Source organism: Lepidochelys kempii, chromosome 1 (assembly GCF_965140285.1).
Source record: "Lepidochelys kempii isolate rLepKem1 chromosome 1, rLepKem1.hap1, whole genome shotgun sequence".
Classification (NCBI taxonomy): Eukaryota; Metazoa; Chordata; order Testudines; family Cheloniidae; genus Lepidochelys; species Lepidochelys kempii.
This window is the reverse complement of record NC_136380.1, coordinates 201,251,027-201,276,586: the sequence shown is the minus strand read 5'-3', so window position 1 is coordinate 201,276,586 and position 25,560 is coordinate 201,251,027. Positions and strand designations below refer to the sequence as shown.

At 44.3% G+C, this 25,560-nt stretch overlaps 1 protein-coding gene across 1 annotated transcript; it reads right to left on the bottom strand.

Moving 5' to 3' along the window:
• Window positions 1-11,827: 11,827 nt before the first annotated feature.
• LOC140896613 (apovitellenin-1-like) lies at window positions 11,828-25,478 on the bottom strand. Its single transcript, XM_073308515.1, has 4 exons — window positions 20,418-25,478; window positions 19,781-19,939; window positions 16,117-16,120; window positions 11,828-12,245 (listed from the first exon to the last, which is right to left on the bottom strand). Exons 1-4 carry the CDS (start codon window positions 20,476-20,478, stop codon window positions 12,137-12,139), a joined length of 333 nt encoding a protein of 110 aa, XP_073164616.1. The 5' UTR covers window positions 20,479-25,478; the 3' UTR covers window positions 11,828-12,136.
• Window positions 25,479-25,560: the final 82 nt, after the last annotated feature.

Here is a 25,560-nt window from a genome sequence, read left to right as displayed (position 1 = left end):
CTATTTGTTCCTGTTGACATAGCTGAAAGACACAAATTTTGCTCAGACTTTCAAAAAACAAACAAAAAAAACCACCTTTGGGCTGAGATCCAGCCTTAAAATCTCAGACCCAAATCAAGTTCTCGGCTTAAGTTCCGAGGCACTGAAAAGGAGAGATCAGAATGGAAACAGGATCTCCGCTACAGAGCGCACACTAGAGTGGATGCTTTCCGTCTTATTGCTAAACTAAAAGCGGATGTCATTTGTTGTGAGCTGGACTCAAGCATAGCAGGAAGTGGCCATGCTGCGATGGTTAAGAGCACTACAACAAGGATTCTCTCACAAGGTTAATATAGTATCAGTTACTGTGTGAAAAGCAGAAAGGGTGGAGGAGAAAAATAAGAGGGTGTTGCACTTCACTGAATGCATCTGGAAAACACGATGGTGGTAGGGTGCATTGCTTGGCGCTAAAAGTACTAGAGGTCACCAGTATTGACAGAACCTTATCCAACGTAAAAGGAGACAAATGATGACATTTATGTTTTTCCTTTACATCTTATTACATCAAGACTAGAGTATTTGTTCCTGTTTAACTCACAGATTGTCAGGCCAATTATTCAAAAACAGTGCAGGCCCCAAAATAATCATGAGATTACAAAAACAGGGGGGGAGGTCTTTTAATTTGCTTTCTGGCCTTTGAGCCATTAAGTTATGATTGGGTCACATTTTTAAGCTTTGCTCTGCAACCATGAAGGCTAGAAAAGTTAATAAAAAAAAAAAAAGTAAAATGAGATTCTCATGCAATCACTTGCCTTCAGGAGTTGGGCTTTAAGGAAAACACCAAATACTGGGAGAACAACAATAAAAATCATGATAATTGGCAACACATGGTCAACTAACTCAAATTAGCTGAGGTTTCTAAAAGCTGGGCTAGAGCCAGGACACACAACCAGCAAACTACAAATGTGTGTGTCCTGTAATAAGTGTTTGTGGAGTGTTAGCTAAGTTGGGTTAACCGATGGCCAATTAACTTGTATTAGTAAATACCAATATCAATAAACAAGTTAAAACAGGAGAAAAGCCCCCTCTATTCTAAACTTACTCTTAAGCAATAATAAATAATTAACTGGAAGCGCTAAAAGCAGTTGAGGGCTGAAGCAGAGATTTTAAATCTGTCCACTTACCATAAATCATGAAAAGAAAAACATAGAATTTAAGCAGGAAAAAGAATCACAGACTCGTACGACTGGAAGGGACCTCAAGAGGTCTTCTACTCCAGTCCCCTGCACTCAAGGCAGGACTAAGTATTATCTAGACCAGCCCTGACAGGTGTTTGTCTAACCAGCTCTTAAAAATCCCCAATGATGGAGATTTCACAACCTCCCTAGGCAATTTATTCCAGTGCTCAACCACCCTGACAGTTAGGAAGTTTTTCCTAATGTCCAGCTAAACCGCCTTTGCTGCAGTTTAAGTCCATTGCTTCTTGCTCTATCCTTAGAGGTTAAAGAGAACATTTTTTTCTCCCTCCTCGTAACAACTTTTATGTACTTGAAAACTGTTATGTCCCCCCTTAGGCTTCTCTTCTCCAAACTAAACAAACCCAGTTTTTTCAGTCTTCCCTCATAGGTCATGTTTTCTAGTCTTTTAATCATTTTTGTTGTTCTTCTCTGGACTTTCTCCAATTTGTCCACATCTTTCCTGAAGTGTGGTGCCCAGAACTGGACACAATACTCCAGTTGAGAGCTAATCAGCTCGGAGTACAGCAGAAGAATTACTTCTTGTGTCTAGCTTACAACACTCCTGCTAATAGAGTCCAGAATGATGATTACTTTTTTTTTTTTGCAACAGTGTTACACTGTTGACTCCTATTTAGCTTGTAATCCACTGTGACCCAGATCCCTTCCCACAGTTAGAAGCTGACCTTTTATGTTCTCTTTACAACACTGGCTTTTTCCTAGCAGAAAATCTGGCACAGTAGCTAATAGCAAAGTAGGAGTATATTCTGAAATCCCATTAGATTTATAATCACTGTTGAAGAGTCAAGCTATTTGTGATTGTTTGAAGGCACTGTACCATATATTTTAGAAACAACGCTTCATGCAAAATGCATTTGATGCTATATTAGATTAGATAGATAGATTAGATAGGGTGCTGGCTTTTTATGGAATCCTAAAAAATTTTTCAGTTTGAAAAAGAATAACCTGACGATAGAATGATTGATCTCAGCATTCAAGGAGATCTGATAATGTATCTTGTAAAATTAGATTTTGCCTTTTATTGGACCAATATCCTTACTTATTAGCACAACTCTGAAAACCCCTTCTAACCCTAGGCCCCTATCTACAATTACAACAAAGGTAATTAATAAAATCTTTAAAAAAGAAAAAAAAAATCAAAACCAAAATCCCTGCCTCCAAACAGAGTTTTGACCCCCAAAAGGAGAAATGTCGGAGGCTCCATGAAGTCCACTAAGGACTTCACTATTTTTACTGATTTATGTAAAAGATGCTCAGATGCTATGGTGATAGCCAGCAGTACTTACCCCTAAGGCCATGTCCACACAAGGAGTACTCTACCAGTATAGGAATACGGGTATATGGTACCAGCAGAGCACTTTTAGCGTGGACACAGAGCTATGCTGGCAAAGCTACACTTTGTACTGATAGAGTAAAACAAAACCCCATAAAGGAAAACAATTTATACTGGTAAAAAAAACCCCAACAAAACAGTTTTGCCCATATGGTTGCTTCTATACTAGAGGCTTCTGCTGGCACAGCTATGTCTGTCAGAGATCGCACCTCTTCACACCCATGACTGACATAGTTGTGCCAGCAGAAGTCTGTAGTGTAGACTTGGCCTAAGAAAGATAATGTACTCAGTGACTCCAGTGGCAGTTTGCCTGACAAAAGAATGAGTAAAATTGAGAAAGAACTTCAGGATTTGGTTCAGTATTATTAAAAGGATTTTTGTTTTTTAAGAATATACTTCAGAGTCAGGGCTGGCATTAGACTCACTGGGGCCCACGGCAGAAATTAAGGAGTGGGCCCCCACCCCGCCGCCCGAGGCTGAAGCCTGAGCTGCCTGCTGTCGCCGCTTACTCCTCCAAATGTTCCTCCAGACCCCCTGGGGGGAAGGAGGGGAGCGCACCCACCATTTGAAAACCTCTGCTTTAGTGTGATTTATTTCCACGTTTAGAGATCAAATTACTGTAATACTTGCATTACATTTACCACAGGGACTCTGTAGATATGATGTAACTTAGCTTTGTGGGGCTCCCTGGCAATTGCCCTGCTTGCTAACCCCAGCGCCAGCCCTCTTCAGAGTTATGCTGAATGCAAAACAGATTATTCTTGGCTCTAGGTGGATCAGATAGATAACTGTTCTTATGTCTTATGTTAAGTATGACATAGCACTTGGTGTCATCAGAAGGCCTTAAACTTCAAAAGAGAAGGAACACCCCTCAAAATTTTGAACGCTTGCAATACTAAAATAGGAAACGTATGTCACCATTAGTAGGAAATTGATTAATTGTCACATTGCACAAGTGCCAGGGATGATCTAGCCTTGAATTTTTTTGTTTAGTTTTGTTTTGTTTTAAATATGATAATTTCTTTTTTCTCTTCTCCAGGCAGTTATTTCAAAAGTTTTCTTAACGTCCATGTCTTACACATTTTCTTTTCAACCAACAGCTCTCTTTATGTGCAACTCTGTGAATGAAGCCGTTAACTATTAATCTAATTTAGGGTTTCCCAAACTTCATTGCACTGTGACCCCCTTCTGACAACAAAAATTACTACACGACCCCAGGAGGGGGGACCGAAGCCTGAGCCTGCCGAAGCCCCGCCATCCCCAAGGGCTTCAGTCCCAGGCAGGGGGCCTGTAACCTGAGCCCCGCAGCTCGAGCTTTGGCCTCAGGCCCCAGCAAGTCAAAGCCAGCCCTGGCGACCCCTTTAAAACAGGGTCGCGACCCACTTTGGGGTCCCAAACCACAGTTTGAGAACTGCTGTAATCCATCTATACACACACTCTCTCTCTCCCCATTACAATTCAGGAGTGAAGCAGCTATGCAGATAATTTATCTGCCTTTTTAGGTGGCCTATATATGTCAGCACACTTGCACTGCTCCTTTGCATTGTTAAAATCTATAGTAGGTGATGTAAATACAGTTTGCTGGGTACTTTTGGTATAAACGATTTTCATGGACAATCTTTGCCTGGGATGCCCAGATTATTGCTTTCTACTACAAGACGCTATGCATATATAACTAATGTCAGAGAAAACATTGCATACTAGGTCATCTGGGAAATAGTATGTGATCACATAATTAAAAATTGTATACCGCATACTTTCATGGTGATGGGTTTAAATTTGCACATGCAACCTTAAAACTTCAGCATTCCCTCACTTTTGGAAGCTTACAATGGTGAAAGCTTAATATCCTATTGAGGTAATTTTTTCTAATGGAATTTCATAGGGGTCTTCCCTCCCCACAAAAGAAGGGAGAAAAGAATTCCATCACCTGGGGCCACTCAGCTTGACATCCCTGGGATGCCCTGTTCATTGCAATGTGCATCTTCACTCAGTTCTGTAGAGCACCATCATATTAACAATGCACCTAAATTATAGGATACACTGCCTCATTCAAGCCATACCTTAGCAACTATGCAGCTAGGTTAGACACCTACATATGTGCAAGGCAACCTTTTCTTGCTTATACTGCCAATGAACTTCAATCCCAAGGACTTTACTGCACTGGGTCTGATTTTCAAACCATTATAACTTAGTCAAATCCAAAGCAATTTCCCCCAGAGCCTGGAAAGGGACATCTCCCTGGAGTAGACTATTTCAACTGTAATTTACCTATTCTGCTCCAAAGAAATTCTGTGCATGCTCTATGCGGTCAATTGTATTCCTTTCCTAGGGTTTGCCTTTATTAACAAACTAATAAGAACATATCTAACTCCTGCCCCATTCTTCTTTGCTGGAGTGGCTGGTGCAAGTGTTTGAATTGAAGTAGGGTGTGAATTTAATGGATAACTATTCCTGAATAACTCCATGTGAAGATGCTTCTTATTCTGTAAGGAGTGCCTTGTCCCTATTTAGTTTAATCCAGCTACAAAGTGGATTAAGCTAAACGGGAACAAGATACTCCTATTTCAGAATATAAGTGTCCACACATGGAATTATTTTTTGGAGTAACTTTAGGTGCAGAGAAATACTTATGATCCTTCTCTGCGCCAGATCTTAAATTCCTCTACCCAAGAGCCACTTCTACTTTTCCTTTCCATGTTCCTTATAACCAGGTTGGAATTAACAAGCCACACTTGAGTAAACTGGGACCCACTAGGCCTCCAAGCAGAATTTCAATATCTGCTGGCAGAGTGGGTTCAGTAGAAAGACCCTTCCACTCTGGTACTACCTACAGCTGTTTTGGCCCGCTGGAGCTATGAAAATAAAAATTCACAGCCCTCTTTTTAAAAAAAAAAAAAAAAATACAACAAGGAAACGTTGCTATGCCTGTCTCTCCCGCCTCCCTTTGTTCAAACTTTCCAGAACACAGCAGAGGCCAGACCTGGAGAATTTCAGCCCCACAGGTAAAAGCTGGGAATGAAATGGATGAATTGAAAATAGCAACCAAAATCATAGAGAGTGGTGTGCTTCCCCAGCACATCGCGAACCCCAGAGACTAACAGAGGACTTGAACTGGAGGTTGTTTCTCAAAATGTTACAATCTGCATCTGCACCTGTAAAACGCAACTGCCCTGCGAGAAGCAATCAAGGAAAGGCACTTGTGAACACCAACCAACCCCTGAGCCCACCATTGCAAAAACTCTGGCTTGTCTCAAATCCTACCTGAAGGGTGAAGGTACAGCACGGCCACCTCCTGCAGTGCTTAATGATTACAATGAAATAGCCTATGGTTATGCAGAGATTAACGAGGGGGGGGGAGAGAAATTGCGTGCTTAGAACACAAAGAAGGAAAGATTTATGGGTTTCCCCCCTGGCCCACTGCTCGGTGAGGTAGCATCGCGTGCAATCTTTGAAGAACCCTAAGGCCTGTCGTGCTTGGTTTGAGTCAATTCTCACCCACTGAGAGAAAATCGGCGAAATCTGAGCCGAAAGGGACAGGTGCTGACTGATCTCTCTCCCCGAGCCTTTGCACGCAAAGGTTTTGTGCTCAAGGAAGAAACCAAGGAGACTCTCTGTCCGTTTCAGTGCAGATTCCTACCCGTCCAGCTAGGCTCCAGCAGAGCAGCTGGGAAGTGAGAGCAGCAAGGCAAAGAGAGAGAAATGCAGATATGGAAGACAGCTAACCGCGGCAGAGAGATCGCGAGAGAGATGAAGGGAAAGCGTGCGAGGGGGAGGGAAAAAAAAGAAAAAAGAAAGTAATGCACACGGCGGGGGGTGGGGGAGGCAGAGAGATAAAAAAAAAACGGAAAAGCAACGGGGGGGGGAGGAGGGAGAAGTTAAAAGCTTCAAGACAAGGATCAGATCGAGTGGGAGTGAGCACTGGTATTTGATCTCTATCTCTGAAGTAAATCTAAACAGCTGCAGCATTTCCCTTCTAAACAACCAGCCCTGTGAGTGAGGTACTGAGAGTCCACAACTCCCGCTGGGTCGGTGTTTGTTTGAGGGGGCAGCAGAAGGTGCTGCAGGAATCCAGCGAGAGCTCCAGGCAGGCTGCTCAGTGCAGCTGATAGGCAGGACAGTGAGGCTGAAACATTTTGTACGGTGGAGGTGCTGAAAGCTGGAGGTCCCGACCCCACCCCAAACTTTTTACTACCCCCCCACCCCGCGAGCTGGGGCCAGAAGCGGGGCGCAGATGTCTCCTAGAAATGCCAGGTTTCAGAGTAGCAGCCGTGTTCGTCTGTATTCACAAAAAGAAAAGGAGGACTTGTGGCACCTTAGAGACTAACCAATTTATTTGAGCATGAGCTTTTGTGAGCTACATGAATGGGTCCAATGAAGTGAGCTGTAGCTCACGAAAGCTCATGCTCAAATAAATTGGTTAGTCTCTAAGGTGCCACAAGTACTCCTTTTCTTTTTCCTAGAAATGAGTCTGCAGGGCACCAACAGCTGCAGCTAGCTGAATAATAAAAACAGAGGCATGCCGTGGCTCTAAAGAGATCTGCCTGACATTTTTCATATGGACAGCTTTGCTTACAAGTGGCCTTTTTGTTCAAAAACATTTTTACTTTTCCTGTGATTATTTTGGTACACGTTTTTAATTAAAAATGGTCTCCAAATCATTACAGACAATTTTCATTTACCAAAACCTGGGTTTTCAGTAAGTGAAAACTTTTGATAATGATTTTAAGACAAATGTTGACAATATTTTCAATTAAAAAGGTCACCAAAAGCTCAGTCGAACACAATGAACGAAAAATAACTTCAAAACGTTACGATTTTTCACAGCAGTATTTTTTCATTCTTTGGACATCTCTTTTTTTGCAAATAAATGACTTTCACTTCGCTGCTATTCACAGTATGTCAGTCATTGTCTGTGAACATGTATAGCTACCGTTAGTCACAAAAACACTCAGCAACCCCAACTCATGCAGACTGGAAACGTATTCATTATTACTCAGTCAATCTTCATCCTCCCCAAGATTTCAGTCATACAATCAGAGCCCAAGAAGTATACCCCGTGAACGAGCATATGCTATCAATAATCCAAATTCAACAGCTCATGAAAAAAGTTTACAAATTATTCTGAAAATTAATCATTATTTTGGGTGGATATTTTGAAATAAAAGGGGTGTTTGCAGAAATCAGGAACAATTCATCCATCCAACCCACCACTCCCTTTCCTCATGCAAATTTGTTGAAATTTTAGTTTCATGAATACTGTTGAACCAGCTCTACCCCAAACTTTCCCAAAGCCGGTAAATGAGAGGTAATAATGCTTTGTTTTTATCGAAGGATCTCAAAGAACTTTCTATCGAAGGATCTCAAAGAACTTCATGAACTTTAATAGAAATTAGTAGTTGAGTCAGGAAAGTGTTTTCATCTCCATTTTACAGACAGAAATTGAGTCACAAAGACATCAAATGACTTGCTCAGAGTCGTGTGTGTTGAGTCTGTGAAAATAAAACATAGGATCCCAGTTCGGTGTTTTTACTAATAGACAAAGAGTTACTGTTTCAACTTGGGAGCAGATTTTTCTCCTTCCCCTGTCCCTGACTGACTGCTCTCTTAGCCATCTCTCCAGCTTTTTAACTATATCAACAGATGATCTGAGCAAGTGGGGCTGGCCAGAAGCATGGAGGCATCCACATCTTTGCTTTGCAGACTATTCAAGATTAGCAGGCTAATGGAGCAGCAAACCATTGCTTTTTGCGCGCACACACACACACACACACACACACACACACACACACACACACACACACACACACACACACACACACACACACACACACACACACACACACACACACACACACCCCCCCCCCCCCCCGACCAGGCAACTCAAATACAAACACAAAGATCTTTGGGTTTATTCAGATTTACCTATATACTAGAATCAGGTAAATAGCAGAAATAACTGATGAAAATTTACTCACTGTGGGCAGGTCAATACTATCACTTATGTCAATATAACTTATTTCAGAGTAGCAGCCGTGTTAGTCTGTATTTGCAAAAATAAAAGGAGGACTTGTGGCACCTTAGAGACTAACCAATTTATTTGAGCATAAGCTTTCGTGAGATACAGTGATGCATCCGATGAAGTGAGCTGTAGCTCACGAAAGCTTATGCTCAAATAAATTGGTTAGTCTCTAAGGTGCCACAAGTACTCCTTTTATTTTTGTGAATATAACTTATGTCATTCAGGGGTGTGAAAAAGCCACCCCCCTGAGCGACACAAGTTACAGCAACTTAAGCGCTGGCTACTCTGGTGCTATGTCTGTGAGAGATGCTCTCCTGCCTACATAGCTTCTACTGGTTGTTGTGGGTGGTTTAATAGAGTGGCTACACCGGAGACCTTATAGCAGCGCAGCTGCAGTGGTACAGCTGTGCTGCTGTAAGGTCTCTAGCGTAGACATGGCCTAGCCGTAAGATATATATGTGTGTGCGTGGGCTGGGGTGACCTATGACTTGAGAGGAATTGGTGGGCTGCCACTAAGGATGTTTGTGAACATCAAAAACTTCACAATTTTAGCACAGATTATTCACCTGAAAATTCATACTGGAAGCATGTGATTTGCCTGCTTCAGTCATCCAGCATTTCTTCACACAACACACAGTCAACCTGTGGAACTCTTTGCCAGAGGATGTTGTGAAGGCCAAGACGATAACAAGGTTCAAAAAAGAACTAGATAAGTTCATGGAGGACAGGTCCATCAATGGCTATTAGGCAGGATGGGCAGGGATGGTGTCCCTAGCCCCTGTTTGCCAGAAGCTGGGAATGGGCAACGGGATGGATCACTTGATAATTACCTGTTCTGTTCATTCCCTCTGGGGCACCTGGCATTGGCCACTGTTGGAAGACAGGATACTGGGCTAGATGGACCATTGGTCTGACCCAGTATGGCCATTCTTATGTTCTTATTCAGTGAAAGAGAGGAAAAACAACACTATCTTGCGTAGGTATCTTAAATCTCATGACACAACTAATAGCGTCTAGCTGAAATGGAGAGGTCATGAATAACTTTTAGTCCAAAAACTGTTTGTCTACCCATTTGGCAAATATGTACAAATATATTCAGAAGAAATCAGGATTCATTCCTGAACAATTTGCTAAACAAAACAAGATACATATTTGAAACATAGTTCAGCCAGCATTGCTGGACACCAAGCTCTGTTGGTAGATTCAGGCTCTTTCCTGCAGACCCTGGATTCCTAGCCCTAGAAGAAAGAGCGACTTCCTCTTTTATGCAGGACAATAGGTAAGCACAACCCAGAGAAAAATCTCCTGGTCGTTTAGGACCCAATAGACAAGGAATGGTTTTAGACTACTGAATAAAAACTAGTGAAAGTGGAGCAAGAGGGAAAGAGAAAAAACAGGATGAGATATCACACCCATATATAGGGCGTTTTCATAATGAAAGTAGCTGAAGTTTCTGACTTTTTCATGTGGTAAGCGCCAAGATAAACTGAACCCTGTTACATCTTCCCGTATGTAACCAGCTTATTTTCACATACGTACATGTTTGCGCACACTCCTACTTGACCAAGCAAGCCTCAATCTAAATGACAGCAACAAAGAAATTCACAAAACAGGTCCTCAAAAGAGCAGTAGTGCAATCAGAACTAAAACAGCGAAGTGCACAGCACAGTTTCTGGCTTTGCCGTAGAGGGAATGGATCCAGAGGTAGTTTAGAGATCTGCGAAAGTCGTTCCAAGCTGCTGTCCACAGCCTTAGTCAGCCTGCTGGAATCTGGGGCAGGTGGGGTGAGTTTTATCACCTCAGACAAATGATCTGCTGAATAAGGGGCTAGTTTTGGTAGATTGTCCTTTTGGTACTTCAAAAATTACAGTTCTGAATGGACTGGGGGTGTTATTTCCCCAGAGAGCACCCACCATACCCTCTACAACCCTCCAAGTTGCTCTGTGAGAACCAAGCCACTGGAGGGAGCCTGTTCTCAGGGGCAGAGACTTTGTGAGAGGACACTGAGGGAGGGTTGGAAGTATCAGACACTGTTTCAGGCAAGCCCCTCTGGCCTGTGGTGCTTAAACACAACATTGAGAAAGGGAAGAAGAAGAAGAAAGAGGAGAAAAGGGTCACAGACTCTTTCAGGCTCCCTGATACATAGAGGAATATCAAGAGTTAGTACCATTCTGTCAGAGCAGGACACTTTTTTCTTTAATGCTTCCAAGGTGATAGAGATACCATAGATCAAGGGTGTCAAACTCATTCTGTTGAGAGGGCCAAATACCATTATTAATTATTGTCTATGGGCCAGGCTACAAGTTTTAGGACTACATAGAGTAACTCCTCACTTAAAATCATCCTGGTTAACATTGTTTCATTGCTGATCAATTAGAGAACATGCTCATTTAAAGTTACGCAATGCTTCCTTATAATGTTGTTTGTCAGCCGCCAGCTTTGTCCACTGCTTGCAGGAAGAGCAGCCCTTTGCAGCTAGCTGGTGGGGGCTTGGAACCAGGGTGGGCCGACAGCCCCCCCATCAGCTCCCCTAAGTTCCCTGGGTGGCAGCTGCCCAGTAGGCTATCAATTGCCAGGCAGTTCAGGTGTCCCTCCCCCCACTGCCCTGTGCTGCTCCTACCCTCTGCCTTGGAGCTGCTGCCAGGAGCCCCCTACTTGCTGTGCGAGGATGGGACAAGAGGGGTGCTAATGTCAGGGTGTCCCCTCTCCCCTGCTCCTGTCTCCCACTCCTTTACTCCATCTCCACAGAGCGGTGGGGGAGGGGGGGCACACAGGGCTCAGGATGGAAGAAGCTTGCTGGCAGCAGCTGCTGTCTCAACTTACTGATCTACTTTAAAAGGCAATGTACTTAGAGTGGGATCAGCATACTTAAAGGGGCAATGCACATCTTTCTCTATCTCACACACACACGGTGTGTGTCTTTGTCTGCCATGCTGTCTCCCCTCCCTCCATTTGTGCTGCCTTGTAAAATGTAAGGCCACATTAACAACAATGTGTTAACCCTTGAGGGCTCCCGGGAGTGCTAGTTCATCATTTAGCAGTAAGGTGGTGAGGAGAAGTGTCTGATTTTGGTTACACTTGTCTGGATGATGCTTAGTATCACTGATAACAGTTGAGCCTTATCACTTCCCTTACATCATATCAGCTCTCACAGCAGCAGAACAAGAGGTTATAAAACCACCATCCACTTAAACATTTAATGCAAAGAAGGAAACAATGGAACTATAAACACATCCAAAACTTTATTCGGTTGAGGTGGAAGGTCAAGTGGCCAAATTGTTGAAGGAGAAATTGGCTTTCAAGATTCAACTACAGAATCTGTCTTCCTTCTATTTCCTTTCCCACATCCAGCAGCTTCTTTGATAATGCATTTTTCCCCCACAGGGAGACAGTTTCTCCACTCTTTGAAGGTGGTATTCTTGCCCCTTCTAGTGACATCATCAGGGACATCAATTCTATGGTAGTAGCTGATCTCAGTCCATGAGGAGAGGGGATGCTGCGCATTCTAATTACTCATGTCAAGTGGCCTTGTGACTTGTCTCAATTCTACTGCTGGGCTGGGGCTTCCTCTTTCTTCTTCCACAGACCTGTTAATTTTTCCATCAGCTGTTCTGCCAGCACACTGATTTTAGAGGTCTCCTTCATCAGGAAATTCCTGTAGGCGACAGTAACATATCAGTAAGGTACATCTCTGGATGGGGTACCCTCTGTTTCTATTTTCATAAGACTGCCACTCTCTCATATTTACCTGTGGGACAAATTAGTCCTCACAAATTAGTCCATTAATATGGCTGTGGGACTCTTGAACTGCCCTGTAGGGATTCAACTCAGGAGGCAAGATAGGTGTGGGGCTGTGAGTAGCAATATGGAACTGTGTATCCCCCAGGTGTGCACACTTCTTGTTTCTGTCTGCCATCATCTGTTACCTCGGGAATAGATATTTACTATCTGAACCACCCTTGTTTTCCTTGAAAAATTTCAATTTTTCATTTGAAAACTGAAAAATTCTGACCAACTCCCCGATTTTTCTCATTTTGACAAAAAGTCAAAATTTTCAAGGAGGAAGGAGAGATAACATGTTCCAAGCAGCTCTAATGATAAGGTTAGTTCTAGAGTCACTCTTAGAACAGAAAGGACGAGGAGTACTTATGGCATCTTAGGGTATGTCTACACTACGGAATAAGGTCGAATTTATAGAAGTCGTTTTTTTAGAAATCGGTTTTATATATTCGAGTGTGTGTGTCCCCACAGAAAATGCTCTAAGTACATTAAGTGCATTAAGTCGGCGGAGTGCTTCCACAGTACCGAGGCTAGAGTCGACTTCCGGAGCATTGCACTGTGGATAGCTATCCCACAGTTCCCGCAGTCTCCGCTGCCCATTGGAATTCTGGGTTGAGATGCCAATGCCTGATGGGGCTAAAACATTGTCACGGGTGGTTCTGGGTACATATCGTCAGGCTTCTGTTCCCTCCCTCCCTCCGTGAAAGCAAGGGCAGACAATCGTTTCGTGCCTTTTTTCCTGAGTTACCTGTGCAGACGCCATACCACGGCAAGCATGGAGCCCGTTCAGGTAACCGTCACCCTATGTCTCCTGGGTGCTGGCAGACGTGGTACGGCATTGCTACACAGTAGCAGCAACCCCTTGCCTTGTGGCAGCAGACGGTACAGTATGACTGGTAGCCGTCATCATCATGTCCGAGGTGCTCCTGGCCACGTTGGCTGGGAGTGCCTGGACAGACATGGGCGCAGGGACTAAATTTGGAGTGATTTGACCAGGTCATTCTCTTTAGTCCTGCAGTCAGTCCTATTGAACCGTCTTATGGTGAGCAGGCAGGCGATACAGATTGCTAGCAGTCGTACTGTACCATCTTCTGCTGGGCAGGCAAGAGATGAGGATGGCTAGCAGTCGTACTGTACCATCTTCGGCCGAGCAGCCATGAGATGCGGATGGCATGCAGTCCTTCTGCACCATCTGCTGCCAGCCAAAGATGTAAAAGATAGATGGAGTGGATCAAAACAAGAAATAGACCAGATTTGTTCTGTATTCATTTGCTTCCTCCCCTCCCCCGTCTAGGGGACTCATTCCTCTAGGACACACTGCAGTCACTCACAGAGAAGGTGCAGCGAGGTAAATCTAGCCATGTATCAATCAGAGGCCAGGCTAACCTCCTTGTTCCAATAAGAACAATAACTTAGGTGCACCATTTCTTATTGGAACCCTCCGTGAAGTCCTGCCTGAAATACTCCTTGATGTAAAGACACCCCCTTTGTTGATTTTAGCTCCCTGAAGCCAATCCTGTAAGCCGTGTCATCAGTCACCCCTCCCTCCGTCAGAGCAATGGCAGACAATCATTCCGCGCCTTTTTTCCATGCGGACGCCATACCAAGGCAAGCATGGAGGCCGCTAAGCTCACTTTGGCAATTAGGAGCACATTAAACACCACACGCATTATCCAGCAGTATATGCAGCACTAGAACCTGGCAAAGCGATACCGGGCGAGGAGGCAACGTCAGCGCGGTCACGTGAGTGATCAGGACATGGACACAGATTTCTCTGAAAGCGTGGGCCCTGCCAATGCATGCATTATGGTGCTAATGGGGCAGGTTCATGCTGTGGAACGCCGATTCTGGGCTCGGGAAACAAGCACAGACTGGTGGGACCGCATAGTGTTGCAGGTCTGGGACGATTCCCAGTGGCTGTGAAACTTTCGCATGCGTAAGGGCACTTTCATGGAACTTTGTGACTTGCTTTCCCCTGCCCTGAGGCGCATGAATACCAAGATGAGAGCAGCCCTCACAGTTGAGAAGCGAGTGGCGATAGCCCTGTGGAAGCTTGCAATGCCAGACAGCTACCGGTCAGTTGGGAATCAATTTGGAGTGGGCAAATCTACTGCTGGGGCTGCTGTGATGCAAGTAGCCCACACAATCAAAGATCTGCTGATATCAAGGGTAGTGACCCTGGGAAATGTGCAGGTCATGCAATGGGATTCCCTAACTGTGGTGGGGCCATAGATGGAACCCATATCCCTATCTTGGCACCGGAGCACCAAGCCGGCAAGTACATAAACCGCAAGGGGTACTTTTCGATAGTGTTGCAAGCTCTGGTGGATCACAAGGGACGTTTCAGCAACATCAACGTGGGATGGCCGGGAAAGGTACATGACGCTCGCATCTTCAGGAACTCTGGTCTGTTTCAAAAGCTGCAGGAAGGGACTTTATTCCCAGACCAGAAAATAACTGTTGGGGATGTTGAAATGCCTATATGTATCCTTGGGGACCCAGCCTGCCCCTTAATGCCATGGCTCATGAAGCCATACACAGGCAGCCTGGACAGTAGTCAGGAGCTGTTCAACTACAGGCTGAGCAAATGCAGAATGGTGGTAGAATGTGCATTTGGACGTTTAAAGGCGCGCTGGCGCAGTTTACTGACTCGCTTAGACCTCAGCAAAACCAATATTCCCACTGTTATTACTGCTTGCTGTGTGCTCCACAATATCTGTGAGAGTAAGGGGGAGACGTTTATGGCAGGGTGGGAGGTTGAGGCAAATCGCCTGTCTGCTGGTTACGTGCAGCCAGACACCAGGGCAGTTAGAAGAGCACAGGAGGGCGCAGTACGCATCAGAGAAGCTTTGAAAACCAGTTTCATGACTGGCCAGGCTACGGTGTGAAAGTTCTCTTTGTTTCTCCTTGATGAAACCCCCTGCCCCTTGGTTCACTCTACTTCCCTGTAAGCTAACCACCCGCCCCTCCTCCCTTCAATCACCGCTTGCAGAGGCAATAAAGTCATTGTTGCTTCACATTCATGTATTCTTTATTCATTCATCACACAAATAGGGGAATGACTACCAAGGAAGCCCAGGAGGGGTAGTGGAGGAGGGAAGGAAAATGCCACACAGCACTTTAAGCACAGCACTTTAAAAGTTTACAACTTTAAAATTTATTGAATGACAACCTTCTTTTTTTGGGGCAATCCTCTATGGTGGAGTGGCTGGTTGACCGGAGGCCCCCCCACCGCGTTCTTGGGTGTCTGGGTGTGGAGGCTATGGAACTTGGGGAGGAGGGCGGTTGGTTACACAGGGGCTGTAGTGGCAGTCCGTGCTCCAGCTGCCTTTGCTGCAGCTCAACCATACACTGGAGCATACTGGTTTGGTCCTCCAGCAGCCTCAGCATTGAATCCTGCCTCCTCTCATCACGCTGCCGCCACATTTGAGCTTCAGCCCTGCCTTCAGCCCACCACTTACTCTCTTCAGCCCCCCACCTCTCCTCCCAGTCATTTTGTGCTTTCCTGCACTCTGACATTATTTGCCTCCACGCATTCGTCTGTGCTCTGTCAGTGTGAGAGGACAGCATGAACTCGGAGAACATTTCATCGCGAGTGTGTTTTTTTTTTTCTTTCTAAGCTTCACTAGCCTCTGGGAAGGAGAAGATCCTTGAAACACATGCAGCTAGTGGAGAAAAAAAAAGGGACAGCGGTATTTAAAAAGACACATTTTATAAAACAGTGGCTACACTCTTTCAGGGTAAACCTTGCTGTTAACATTACATACATAGCACATGTGCTTTCGTTACAAGGTCGCATTTTGCCTCCCCCCTTCTGCGTGGCTACCCCCTCAACCTTCCCCCCTCCCTGTGGCTAACAGTGGGGAACATTTCTGTTTAGCCACTGGCAAACAGCCCAGCAGGAATGGGCTCCTCTGAGTGTCCTCTGAAGAAAAGCACTCTATTTCAACCAGGTGACCATGAATGATATCTCACTCTCCTGAGGATAACACAGAGAGATAAAGAACGGATGTTGTTTGAATACCAGCAAACATACACTGCAATGCTTTGTTCTACAATGATTCCCGAGTACGTGTTACTGGCCTGGAGTGGTAAAGTGTCCTACCATGAAGGATGCAATAAGGCTGCCCTCCCCAGAAACCTTTTGCAAAGGCTTTGGGAGTACATCCAGGAGAACCGCGAATGCCAGGGCAAAGTAATCCTTTCACATGCTTGCTTTTAAACCATGTATAGTATTTTAAAAGGTACACTCAACCAGAGGTCCCTTCTCCGCCTGCTGGGTCCAGGAGGCAGCCTTGGGTGGGTTCGGGGGGTACTGGCTCCAGGTCCAGGGTGAGAAACAGTTCCTGGCTGTCGGGAAAACCGGTTTCTCCGCTTGCTTGCTGTGAGCTATCTTCTTCGTCCCCAAAACCTGCTTCCGTATTGCCTCCATCTCCATTGAAGGAGTCAAACAACACGGCTGGGGTAGTGGTGGCTGAACCCCCTAAAATGGCATGCAGCTCATCATAGAAGCGGCATGTTTGGGGATCTGACCCGGAGCGGCCGTTCGCCTCTCTGGTTTTCTGGTAGGCTTGCCTCAGCTCCTTCAGTTTCACGCGGCACTGCTTCGGGTCCCTGTTATGGCCTCTGTCCTTCATGCCCTGGGAGATTTTAACAAAGGTTTTGGCATTTCGAAAACTGGAACGGAGTTCTGATAGCACGGATTCCTCTCCCCAAACAGCGATCAGATCCCGTACTCCCATTCGGTCCATGCTGGAGCTCTTTTGCGATTCTGGGACTCCATCATGGTCACCTCTGCTGATGAGCTCTGCATGGTCACCTGCAGCTTGCCACGCTGGCCAAACAGGAAATGAGATTCAAAAGTTCGCAGTTCTTTTCCTGTCTACCTGGCCAGTGCATCTGAGTTGAGAGTGCTGTCCAGAGCGGTCACAATGGAGCACTCTGGGATAGCTCCCGGAGGCCAATACCGTCGAATTGTGTCCACAGTACCCCAAATTCAAGCCGGCAAGGCCGATTTAAGCGCTAATCCACTTGTCAGGGGTGGAGTAAGGAAATCGATTTTAAGAGCCCTTTAAGTCGAAATAAAGGGCTTCATCGTGTGGACGGGTGCCGGTTTACATCGATTTAATGCTGCTAAATTCGACCTAAAGTCCTAGTGTAGACCAGGGCTTAGAGTCTAACATTTATTTGGGCATAAGCTTTCGTGGGCTACAACCCAATTCATCGGATGCATGCAGTGGAAAATACAGTAGGAAGATTATATATATACATACACACACACACAGAGAGAACTTGAAAAAAATGGGTGTTGCCATACACACTATAACGAGAGTGATCAATTAAGGTGAGCTATTACCAACAGGAGAAAAAAAAATTTGTAGTGATAATCAGGATGGCCCATTTCCAACAGTTGACAAGAAAGTGTGAGTAACAGTAGGGGAAAAAAGTTTTTAGTTTTTGTAATGACTCATCCACTCCCAGTCTTTATTCAAGCCTAATTTAATGGTGTCCAGTTTGCAAATTAATTCCAGTTCTGCAGTTTCTCTTTTTTTTTAAAGAATTGCGACTTTTAGGTCTGTAATTGAGTGACCGTGGAGGTTGAAGTGTTCTCCAACTGGTTTTTGAGTGTTATAATTCTTGACGTCTGATTTGTGTCCATTTATTCTTCTATATAGAGACTGTCCAGTTTGGCCAATGAACATGGCAGAGGGGCATTGCTGACACATGATGGCATATATCACACTGGTAGATATGCAGGTGAACGAGCCCTTAATGGTGTGACTGATGTGATTAGGTCCTATGATGGTGTCCCTTGAATAGATATGTGGACAGAGTTGGCAACGGGCTTTGTTGCAAGGATAGGTTCCTGGGTTAGTGTTTTTGTTGTGTGGTTGCTGGTGAGTATTTGCTTCAGGTTGAAGGGCTGTCTGTAAGCGAGAACTGGCCTGACTCCCAAGATCTGAGAGAGTGAGGGATTATCCTTCAGGATAGGTTGTAGATCCTTAATGATGCGCTGGAGAAGTTTTAGTTGGGGGCTGAAGGTGACGGCTAGTGGTGTTCTCTTATTTTCTTTGTTGGGCCTGTCCTGTAGTAGGTGACTTCTGGGTACTCTTCTGGCTCTGTCAATCTGTTTCTTCACTTCAGTAGGTGGGTATTGTAGTTTTACAAATGCTTGATAGAGATCCTGTAGGTGTTTGTCTCTGTCTGAGGGATTGGAGCAAATGCGGTTGTATCTTAGGGCTTGGCTGTAGACAATGGACTGTGTGATGTGGTTTGGATGAAAGCTGGAGGCATGTAGGTAAGTTTAGCGGTCAGTAGGTTTCCGGTATAGGGTGGTGTTTATATGACCATCGCTTATTAGCACTGTGGTGTCCAGGAAGTGGATCTCTTGTGTGGAATGGTCCAGGCTGAGGTTGATGGTGGAATGGAAATTGTTGAAATCAGGATGGAATTCCCCAAGGGCTTCTTTTCCATGGGTCCAGATGATGAAGATGTCATCAATGTAGCGCAAGTAGAGTAGGGGCATTAGGAGACGAGATCTAAGGAAGCGTTGTTCTAAGTCAGCCATAAAAATGTTGGCAGACTGTGGGGCCATGCAGGTACCCATAGCAGTGTCGCTGACGTGAAGGTATACATTGTCCCCAAAAGTTAAATAGTTGTGGGTGAGGACAAAGTCACAAAGTTCAGCCACCAGGTTTGCCGTGACATTAATCAGGGATACTGTTCCTGATGGCTTGTAGTCCATCTTTGTGTGGAATGTTGGTGTAGCGGGCTTCTACATCCATAGATGGCCAGGGTGGTGTTTTCTGGAAGATCACTAATGGATCAGAGATTTTCTGATTCCCATTCTTCTGCTTTGAGCACTTGATTACATTTCTTCATCTAAGTAGTAATGACAGACCACAGATACAAATGGCTAGAAGTTCTCATTTATTTTAATTATACATTTGACATCACTCCAAAAAAACAAACATACAAACATCAGTTACAAGATGCAGAACTACAAAAGGGCTCGTCTTCACTGCAGCATTAGCTCAAGATAATTTGAATGTTGCCCCTAACTTGACTCCCATGCACATGCAAAAATCTCTAGCCTGATTTACACTCTGGGATTTCCTTCCAGAATCACAGTTCTCAGACCCTCTTAAACAGACAGTATCAGGTCATCTGAATCCAGACATATCCAATGAAGCTGATCAGTCAACAAATGTATGTATGCAACATGGGCGGGGCGGAGCAGGGAGGAGAGACGAGGAGAAATATGCTTTGGTATATGGGTTTCATAATGTTTACTCCATTATGTGTAGTTCTTATTGTTGTCCCAAAGATATCTCCGTATGGAAATGTAGTTAATCCTCCCCATTCCCTCACAAGCCACCCCAGGAATAGAGGAAACCATTTCATAGCTGCTCTCAAGGATTACTGGAGTCTGAACAGCTTCCGCCAAGAACTGACCAGCTTTCGGGGACACTTTGTTCACAGATTCGTACACGTAAAATGCAATTGAATCAGGTATGATCAGCCAGTCACGACGGACATGTCTTTTTGAGATTGCCTTAGCACCCACTTCTGGGGAGGCGGAAGAGAATATTAACCATCTTTAACGATCATTTTCCATGCTTGCACTGAGCTCTCCCAAGAGCTGCAGTGGAAAGAGACCAGCTGGAAGACTGTAGTAGGATTTAGAGTCTCCCCGGGATTCAAAGGCCTGTGTCCACGTGTAGGATCCACGGTTCTAGGCTACAAATCTTCAGTCTCTAAATGTAGCCGAAACTGAACAGCACAGCCAGTGTTCACATACCTGAGCATGCACTGGGACTTAGACAGCAGAACACAGTGCTAAGATACTCCCCACTAAGCTGTGCGTGTGGGAGGATGCACTAGTAACTGGCTTCACACTCCCAGTCACAATGAAAATTCATGCACTCTACCCTGTACTACCAGGCGTTAATCCTAGTTCATGGCTAGGAGAGACTTGTGCAAAGCAGGTTAAGTGCATATAAAGCTGAGGAATATCTCCACCAGCCTGAAGGGTTTTAAGACTTACCAGAGAGACTGGTGCTGAGGAGCAGAATCAGAGCCATCGCCAAAGCTCTGGACTGAAGCATGGTTTGTAGCACAAGCTCAATGCAGTACCCTCAGAAACCAGCCAGAAGCACAATTAATCACTTTGATACTGAATAGAGAAAAACAGTATACCCCGAATTAACAACAGGCAACAACTCAGAGAGAGACATCAAGGTCATTCTTGCTTTATATCCTTTACCTCCTTAAAAGATGAGGGCATTGAATACAAAAAGCTAAAGTTATTTCACTTATATGGTACCATGAATATGCATCAGTAGTAAAAACACCCAAGCATACATTAGATATGTTAAAGCAAAAATGCTTTATCCTATATAGGAGTTAAATTCACGTGCTTCAGGGTAAAGCCAATCACTAACCTAACACAGGGGTCAGAAAGAGACTTCCTTCATGAGCAGGTTGCTTCTTAAACTGTACACTATATTCTTGCACCTTCCTCTAAAACAACATCTGGTACTGGCTACTGTTGGCCATAGGATACTGAACCAGATGGCCTGAACTGATCTATTGTTTGTATTCCTATGGCTGAGAAATGACCTGCCTGGAAGTCCAAAAGAGTTTCTTTTGGCATGTTCATGCTGGGGATAATTAAGAGCAAAAACCATTGTTTATGCAGTTAACACTCTAAGCACAAATCCTGCTTTGTTCTCATCCAGGCTTCTTTCTCTGGACATTATTTTCTGCTTGGTCAACTGAAAAGCTAATATGAGGCCAAGCCATGGGGGTAAAATTAAATAAGCTTTTAAAACACAGAGGATTTCAAAGGGCACATGCTGGAAGATAACTTGAAAGTTAACATGTTTTGATTTAAATTACCGTAAATTACAACACGTCTAGTCAAATAGAATCATTTCAGTGCTAGGACTCCCCATTGCAGGGAAGGCTGCTGGGCTGCCAAGTCTAAGGGTTTTGCTAAGCTAACACAAGGTGGCTACCAGGGGATTCTCACCGTTAGCCTGCATACCTAAGGCTGCTTCTCTCCACAGCACCTTCCTAGTCCACATTAGAAGCTCTGCTGCTGATGGCAATCAGACAGCTGCTGGTTACTAGCTAACACTCTGACAGCTATTCCTTAGGTAGCTTCCTCTCTGTTAGTCCTGGAGCCACATTCACCCCTACAGACCTAAGGTATAATATGCATCCATGTGGTCATGAAGGGGTAGGGAATCTCTCCTCTTTAAAGCCTGGAACTCCGCTGGTGGAGGCTACTTGGGAGAAGCACTGAATCAGCACACCTCTTCCTGTGTTGGCCCTACCCAGCTTTTGGAAATGTGCTAGCTGACTCCAGGTCCCTAGTGGGAACAGGGATTGCAGATGGTTTTTGCCAGTGCACCCCCATTCCAGAGAGCATTACTGCCTTGGAGTGGTGGGCTACCAGTCTGGGTGAATCCAGCCCTTGGTCTGAAAGGAGAAATTAGGTATTAACAGCCTCCCTGCTCTACTCCCTCCTGTACGTTCCATATAGACACCAATCAGCTACAAGGTTTGCACAGCTGGAAATGACAGATGGAATGTTGTTCTTACCTTGCTCTCTCTCTCACTGGCAGAGGCAGGGGTAGAAGTGTGCCTGAAACACAAGCACTTACACAAAGTTAATTTGAGATAGCAAGCAGGTCAGAGGTCATGCTTGGCTCCACATTGGGCTCTTTCACAACAAGGGTCAGATGAGTGGGATGGGTAGGAGGTACAGAGTCCCAAGTCCTGCTCAGAGTGGGATTTGGTAATGGAGGGTCAGTCCAGCTGAGACTAGATCCTGAGCCTTTAGCTAGTGTTTGCTTCATACCCTACCCCCACATTCCCACTAAGAACCTACGCAAACAGCAACTATATTCTCCTCTTCTTACGCTACGTATTTTGTACTTCTAATGACGAGAAGTCAGTCATTTAGTAGGTGCTTCTCTTGCATGTGGAAAAGGCAAAGAGGGTTCATTTTCAAACAAGACCCAATGAATAAGCACATCATAGTACTATTTATCTCTGTTGTCACTTACGAGCTCAAAGCTATTTACAACTAGAGGATAAGTATCATTATCTCATTTGACAGAGAGTGAGGGAAACTGAGACAGAGGGATTTGTAAAGTGACTGGATTAAAGTCCTGTAATTTGAGTAGGGCTGGTCATAAAATTCTCCGTCAAAATTATTTCTTGATGGAGATTGCATTTACAACAAAACCAAGGCCCGTATCCTCAAAGGTATTGATTTCATCGGGAATTTGGCACCTCAATAGGAGTAATGGGAAAAGCATTTGTGGATCTGGGTCTAAGTGTCTGCTTTCCCTGAAAAATTTCTATTTTTCATTTGAAAACTGAAAAATTCTGACCAACCCCCTGATTTTTCTCATTTTGACAAAAAGTCAAAATTTTCTAGGGGGAAGGAGAGATAACATGTTCGAAGCAGCTCTAATGATAAGGTTAGTTCAAGAGTCACTCTTAGAACAGAGATTTTCTGATTCCCATTCTTCTGCTTTAAGCACTTGATTACATTTCTTGGTCTAAGTAGTAAGGATAGACCACAGATACAAATGGCTAGAAGTTCTCATTTATTTTAATCATACATTTGACAATCACTCAAAAAACAAACCATACAAACATCAGTTACCATCTGGCTTTTCATTGTACAGCTGGCATAGTGGAATGACATTGTAGAAAAATAGTACAAGGCACATTCTAGAGATTAAACAAGATGCAGAACTACAAAAGGGCTCGTCTTCACTGCAGCATTAGCTCAAGATAATTTGAATGTTGCCCCTACCTTGACTCCCACGCACATGCAAAAATCTCTAGCTCAGGTTAACTGGCGCTTTAAACTCACATTAGCTGGCCCGTCGGGGGTGTGGGTAGAAGCTCAAGTGCTGCTGGGTCTAATAATGCAACGGAGACATAGCTACACTGCGGTGCTTCCACAAACACACTGTGCTGTTTGAGAGTTATTTTGCTGTGTGGCCACTCTCACTTGAGCTGAGTGAGCACAAGTTACCCCTGCCATGAAGACAAGCTCTAAGATTGTTCCTGGGCCTTTTTGCACTCTCAGTTATGGGTTGCTCGATTGCCAACAGTCTAGATGTGATTGTTTACTTTGTTTGAACTCAGCGATTGCACAAAAAGCAGCCCCTTGGGCCTCCAGTCTTGGAATGGGGTCTACCTACTGCAGCAATAGGAGCTCTACAAATGCATAAGATAGCCAGGCACATGGGTCCATTCTTGTTCAGTGAGAACAGAAGATTTTATACCACTCATGGCTCTATAGCAATGAGTGGAAAGCAGTTGCCAGGATCAATATCTGCCTGCCCTGCAGAACAGGAGAGCTTGCAATGGAAGGTTCAGGCATACTCATTACCCCCAAGAAAGGGTCTCGTTATAGCATAATCACTTTGCACCCATTTCATCTCTATTGATACAGAAATTTTCTTGTTTGCAAGGGATATTCCTTTGACTATTCAACAAGATCCACAGAGACTAGAACTGAATCAGCAACTGGAAATGAATTTATCCAGTTTACCACCTATACACAAGCTCATTGACTTATGAATTTGTTTGCTCTTTGTAATTATTTGAAACGGTCATAAAAATCCCTCCTTTACCTGGAAGGGGCTAATCAGTTCCATTAACCTAGTTGCAACCTGACCAGAAGGACCAATGGGGAAAGAAGATACTTCCAGATCTGGGGGAGGGTGGAAAAGGTTTTGTTTGTGCTCTTTGTTTTAATTCTCTCTTGGAACAGAGAGGGGCCAGGGCAGGAAAAAAACATCTGCTAAAACCCTGTCTGAAATAAGCATCTAAAATTACAAAAATTGTAAGTAAAGCCGGGAAAGGCGTTAGATTATCTTTTGTTTTAGCTTGTGAATTTTCCCTATGCTAAGAGGGAGGTTTTTTTCCTGTTTTTTGTAACTTTGAAGTTTTGCCTAGAGGGGAATCCTCTGTGTTTTAAATCTTATTACCCTGTAAAATTACCTTCCATCCTGATTTTACAGAGGTGCTTCTTTTACTTTTTTCTTTCTAATAAAGTTCTGCTTTTAAGAACCTGATTAGTTTTTAGTCCTAAAAACCCAGTGGTCTGGTCTGTGCTCACCTTGTTTACCTATTCGGTTGGTATATTATTCTCAAGCCTCCCCAGGAAAGGGGGTGAAGGGGCTTGGGGAGATATTTTGGGGAAACAGGAACTCCAAGTGGTCCTTTTCCTGAATCTTTGTCTAACTCACTTGGTGGTGGCAGCAGTACCATCCCAGGACAAGGACGGATTTGTGCCTTGGGGAAGTTTTTAGCCTAAGTTGGTAGAAATAAGCTTAGGGGGTCTTTCATGCGGGTCCCCACATCTGTACCCCAGAGTTCAGAGTGGGGAGGGAACCCTGACAGAAACTTTTGTGTAAACAAACTGCAGTCTGTGGATTTCTCTGACTCCATTCCATGCAAGTAAGAGTATTTAATATTTGAGCTGCATGTTTTGTTATCTAAATCACATAGTATTGTTTCCAGTCCCCAACTGGATATTCTAAACTACTACTGTCCACCATTTAATCACAAAATTAAATGTTTCAGCTACAGGTTTGAAATTAGTTTTCCCAAAAACATTCAGACAAGCAGAATTTAGCTCATGTGAATGTTATCAAAAAGTGAAAAATAGGCCAAACATGGTCAAAACAAGCATTAATGAACTATTCACAAATAATTTCTTCAGCTCTCCTACAGAGCTCGTGGGGAAAGGGAAGAAGAGAGCTCACTTCCTGGTGCCCCAAGTTGTGTCATTAATACAATCATACCATTCTGGCAGTCATCATCAAATAGCACTGTTACACATAACCTTCATGTTCTTTTTCCACAGGCTACGTCTACACTTGAAATGCTACAGCAACACAGCTGTATGACTGTAGTGCTTCAGTGTGGACACTTACTGTAGCAATAGAAGGGGTTCTCCCATTGCTCAAATCTAGGTAAGCTACTCCCTCTGGGAGAGATAGATAGGGCTGGTTTAAACTGAAAAGTTGCATCAGCATAACTACGTCTCTCAGGAATGTGAAAAATCCACACTCCTGAGAGACATAGTTAAGATGACCTAAACCTTGCTGTAGACAGCTAGGTCAACAGAATAATTTTGTTGACCTAGCTGT

Coding starts and splice junctions, on each gene's coding strand:
- LOC140896613 (XM_073308515.1), bottom strand. CDS start 20,478: ATGCTTCAGTCCAGAGCTTTGGCGATGGCTCTGATTCTGCTCCTCAGC. Junction 19,940..20,417: donor CCTCAGCACCAGTCTCTCTG/GTAAGTCTTAAA, acceptor CCGCCTCCCCAG/AAGTGGGTGCTAAGGCAATC.